The 3994-nt window shown below is 42.1% G+C and overlaps 1 protein-coding gene across 1 annotated transcript; it reads right to left on the bottom strand.

Annotated features, from left to right (window-relative positions):
* Window positions 1-1136: 1136 nt before the first annotated feature.
* Window positions 1137-3489, bottom strand: LOC114750748 (provicilin-like). Its single transcript, XM_028939351.1, has 6 exons — window positions 2730-3489; window positions 2455-2630; window positions 2266-2346; window positions 1883-2185; window positions 1430-1778; window positions 1137-1327 (listed from the first exon to the last, which is right to left on the bottom strand). The coding sequence occupies exons 1-6, from the start codon at window positions 3487-3489 to the stop codon at window positions 1137-1139; spliced, it is 1860 nt and encodes a 619-aa protein (XP_028795184.1).
* Between the last annotated feature and the right edge of the window lie 505 nt (window positions 3490-3994).

Raw genomic sequence — 3994 nt, 5'->3', positions numbered from 1 at the left:
CGAATACTGCAATCTGAATCAGGACCCCGTCTGAATTATTCGAGTTTTTTTTTTTTTTTAATTTAACAAGTGAAAGAGAGATAAGATGACCAGAAACACAGAAGCGTTATCCTCGTGAGGTCTAATTAAAACCATCGTAAACGGACATGGTCATGTACGAGTCCTCAAAAGTAGGTTTCGTTGTCTTCTAATCTTCGTAAAGACTAATTACGAGGCTTTTGTTTGTAATTAGAGCTTTTACCTTCTACTATGCTGTAAACTATTGCTAGGTACTCCTGTTTAATTTCCACATTATTCATGGTTTCAACGCCTTATTATATAGTACTACCTCCAGTTTTAATTATAAAATCTTATTTGTAGTCTACAAACAAGATCTTATAATTAAAACCGAATATGGTATATGGGATAATTCTAATTCTCACTTATCTTTATTTAATTTAACTTCGACACTATATTTTGACAAAGTTTTGTGGCGTTATCAATAAATTGTCCTTTTTTTTTTTGTTTCACCTTAAATGGTCAGAGTATCCTCATAGAGGTTTCTGGTATTACTGGGGTCCCTTGTCTCTTATAATCATTAAGTTGCATATGAAGTCACAAATAAAAGATAGAATATACGCACAGATTGCTAGTACTTCTCTCTACTTATTATTGTTTGGTCCTTAGGAGTTTTTTTTTAATAAAGTATTCTCAAATTATTTTGTGTCTAAAAATAATGTTTGTTAGACGGGAGCGTTAACATTAAAATCCTCCCAACATCCTCCCAATATGTGTGTTTTTCGGAATTCCAATTTTTGTTCTCTTCTTTATTGTTTATTGATGTGAGACTACTTATCATTTTAATCAATAGCTTATCGGTTTGGTATTTGAAGTTAACCCGTGAGTTACTTTGAACATATTTAAAAAAAATAGAAGCCATCAATGGAGACAAAGGAGGAGGTAGTTGAAGAAAAAATCCACCGCCTCATTTATTCATAATATTGCAGATATTGATACATACGTAGTACTCGTTCCTCATATGGGATAAGTCCTTATGTGCCTTAATAGGCAAACATACAGGACTTGATGATGTTTTTATTTATTCATTATTTATTACATAGGCCAACTTCACTTCTCACTCACTCACATGAAAGCCGTCAAGATTGAAGACCAAGCAACCTTACCAGTTTGGCTGGGCGACCTGCCTCCCCCACTTGGTTGCTCTCACGATCCACGAAGAACGACTCTCTCTGTCGATTCAACAGCCTCTCCACTTGTTCGCCGGACCCTTCAAACGCCGCTTCCTTCACCTCTCTGTCCAACTCATTCAGCACATTCTGACTCTTGCCTTCATCCACATACATATCAACCATATATTAACTCTTACGTCACGGTAATTAAGAGCTTATGTATGTGTGTCTATAAATATATATATATATATATATGTTACCTGCGAGGAAGCTCCTGAAGTTGTAGGGGGCATTAAGTACGAACTCGACGACCTCCAAGTTGCTGTTCCTTGAGGCTCTGACAGCTACAGGATGACCTGCCGGAACTATGAAAAAATCACCCTTCGATAGTCTTGCTGCTAACCTCTTAAATTGTCCTTCTCTATGCTCTTGTCCTTCTCCTTCTCCTTCCCGCTGCCTCTGCTGTCGAATCGCTCTGCATCCACAATCTCCCTCCTGTGCCTCGGGATTCGCTAAATGTGGGCACGCCATTTCAGTGTCTCCTTGTCCCTCAGCAACGAAGGCCAGTATTATCGCTCTTGTGTTGTAGTGAGGCAGAAACATTGATCCCTGCCCAACAAGAATCAACAAAACAACTCATCATCATTACCAAAATTCATGAAACCTTATATATGTTGTTCTCAATTGGTTGAGTTATATGTATGTGTCTATACCTCGTTGAGTCTTAGGTGGGAGACACCGATGCCAAGGTCTTGAAGAGCTTCGAAGCGTTGAGGGTGAGCCTCACGTAAGGTGCCATGGTTGTTGGAGTAGCGAGGCTGAATGTTTTTCAAGTTGAAAGGACCTAATGGTGAACTCTTCTCTTCCCTTCTTTGCCTTGATTGGGCACGGCTGATCAGTGATCTCAATTGTTCCCTCGGCAATTTCACTATCACTCCTTCTTCTGAACCCTGTTGTCCTTGTTGTTGCTGCTGCTCTGTTCCCCAAAATGCCTGCTCAATCTCCTCGTACGAGGCCTATTTCATATCAACAATACGACGTTAATAAATCAGAATACAATGAGAAACTCATAAACAACAATATAGATGATGCTTACGTTGAAGGCGGCCTGGAGAGTCTTCCTGTTGAAGGCTTTGAGGTAAGAATTGGGAATTTGATTGCCAGAGGGGTAGAAGTTCTACACACAAGGTCAGGGCCGGACAAAACAATTAATGAGAATCTTTTTCTTTTTTGGAGATTACTGAGGATTAATATGAAATTGTAAGTTAAGGAGAGAATTATAAACCTCAATTTGACCAGGAATGTTAACGGGTAAAGCGAGTTTGATGAGCTCAAGATCTTGACCACTGGCACGGTTAATAGTGTAACATATGGCCCCTGCGGGAACCCTCAAAACATCAAATTGCTCTAGGTTGAAAGACTCCTTGTAATTTGGAAGAACAAGAGTAACTATGGCCCTTCCTGCAATCAATCATGTTTATGTTTGGTTAGCATCCAATATATATATATGCGTGTGTATAATACTCATAATAATAAAACCAAGATGAGAGCTTTATGTACCTCTGGTGTTGATGACGAGGTACTCGGCATCGGAGTGGTGGGGCACAATGAGGGTTCCCGGTCTGGCTCTGTATTCGACGATTCGGTAGTATCGGAGCATCCGAAGGTGTGGGGACACGTGATCGAACTTTTGGAGGACCCGGATCCGACCATTTTCGTTCTCGAATCGGGTTTGGAACCTATCAGAGGGCACGTGATACGGGTTTTCTTGTTGCTGTTTCTGTTTCTCCCCTTGTCCTCCTTCTTGTGGCCTCCTTCCGGGACGAGATTGTCGTTGTGGACTTTCTTCTTGTCCTTCTTTTTCTTCTTCTTGTGGCCTCCTCCCTGGACGAGGTTGCCGGTGTCGACCTTCTTCTTGTTCTTGTTCTTCTTCTTGTGGCCTTCTTCCTGGACGAGGTTGTCGGTGTGGACGTTGTTGTTGTTGTTCCCTCTCTCTTTGCCGCTGAGGTTTCTCCTCCTCCGTCTCCTCCCCCTCTCCTTCTTCGGTCTGTCCCGGCCGCCATGGACGGCGAGGGTCAGGAAGACGTGGGTCCCGTTCAGCTGCTTCTTCCTTCTCCTCATGCCGGTCCTTCTTCGACCTGCAGTGAGCAGGGCACTGGGCATACACGGAAGGATCACTCTGAACGACACAGTTTCTCACACAAACTCGGTATTCCGAGTTCTCATCATCTTCCCAGTGGGCAAGGCCAACGGAGGCCACCGCCAGGAAAACAGAACCCAGAAGCAAGAGAACAGGAAGCCTGGCTTTGAAGCAACCCATGATTGATCACAAAACCGAACGATGTTTCCTGAAATGGAGAGGAGATGAAGTGGGTATTTATAGAGAACAACCTGGGTTGTAATGGTGTGAGTGAGGGGAAGGTGGAAGATCATGAGGTCTGGTTTTAATGCATGGAGGACATTTGGGGCTTAGAGGGTCATGCAGCTTGACGAGTGTTGTTTCAGAAAGAGACAGAGAAATGTTTTTGCAGAGAACATGATCATCATCAGGTGGGGACGATGATGATGTGAATTAAAAGGAAGTTTTAGACACCTATAAGGTGAAGAGCACACGTGTGAGTTTGCATGCAATCGAGGTTGAAGCCTGTAAATGTGGACAAAAGAGGGTTTAGGATCCTAGCTGAAGGGGAAAGATAAAAGTGGAAGATGAAGCAGGACGGTATATAGTTCTAAGTTCTTTAATTTTGATTTTTCTTTTTCTATATAGTTACAGTATGACATGGAAGGGAGAAGAAAGGTAAGTGATCTTCCATAGGTAAGGTTTG

This window comes from Neltuma alba, unplaced genomic scaffold (assembly GCF_004799145.2).
Source record: "Neltuma alba isolate B1F8T4 unplaced genomic scaffold, ASM479914v2 tig00006630_pilon, whole genome shotgun sequence".
Lineage (NCBI taxonomy): Eukaryota > Viridiplantae > Streptophyta > Magnoliopsida > Fabales > Fabaceae > Neltuma > Neltuma alba.
Note: the sequence above shows the minus strand (reverse complement) of the source record. Positions and strands in the feature narration are given on the sequence as shown.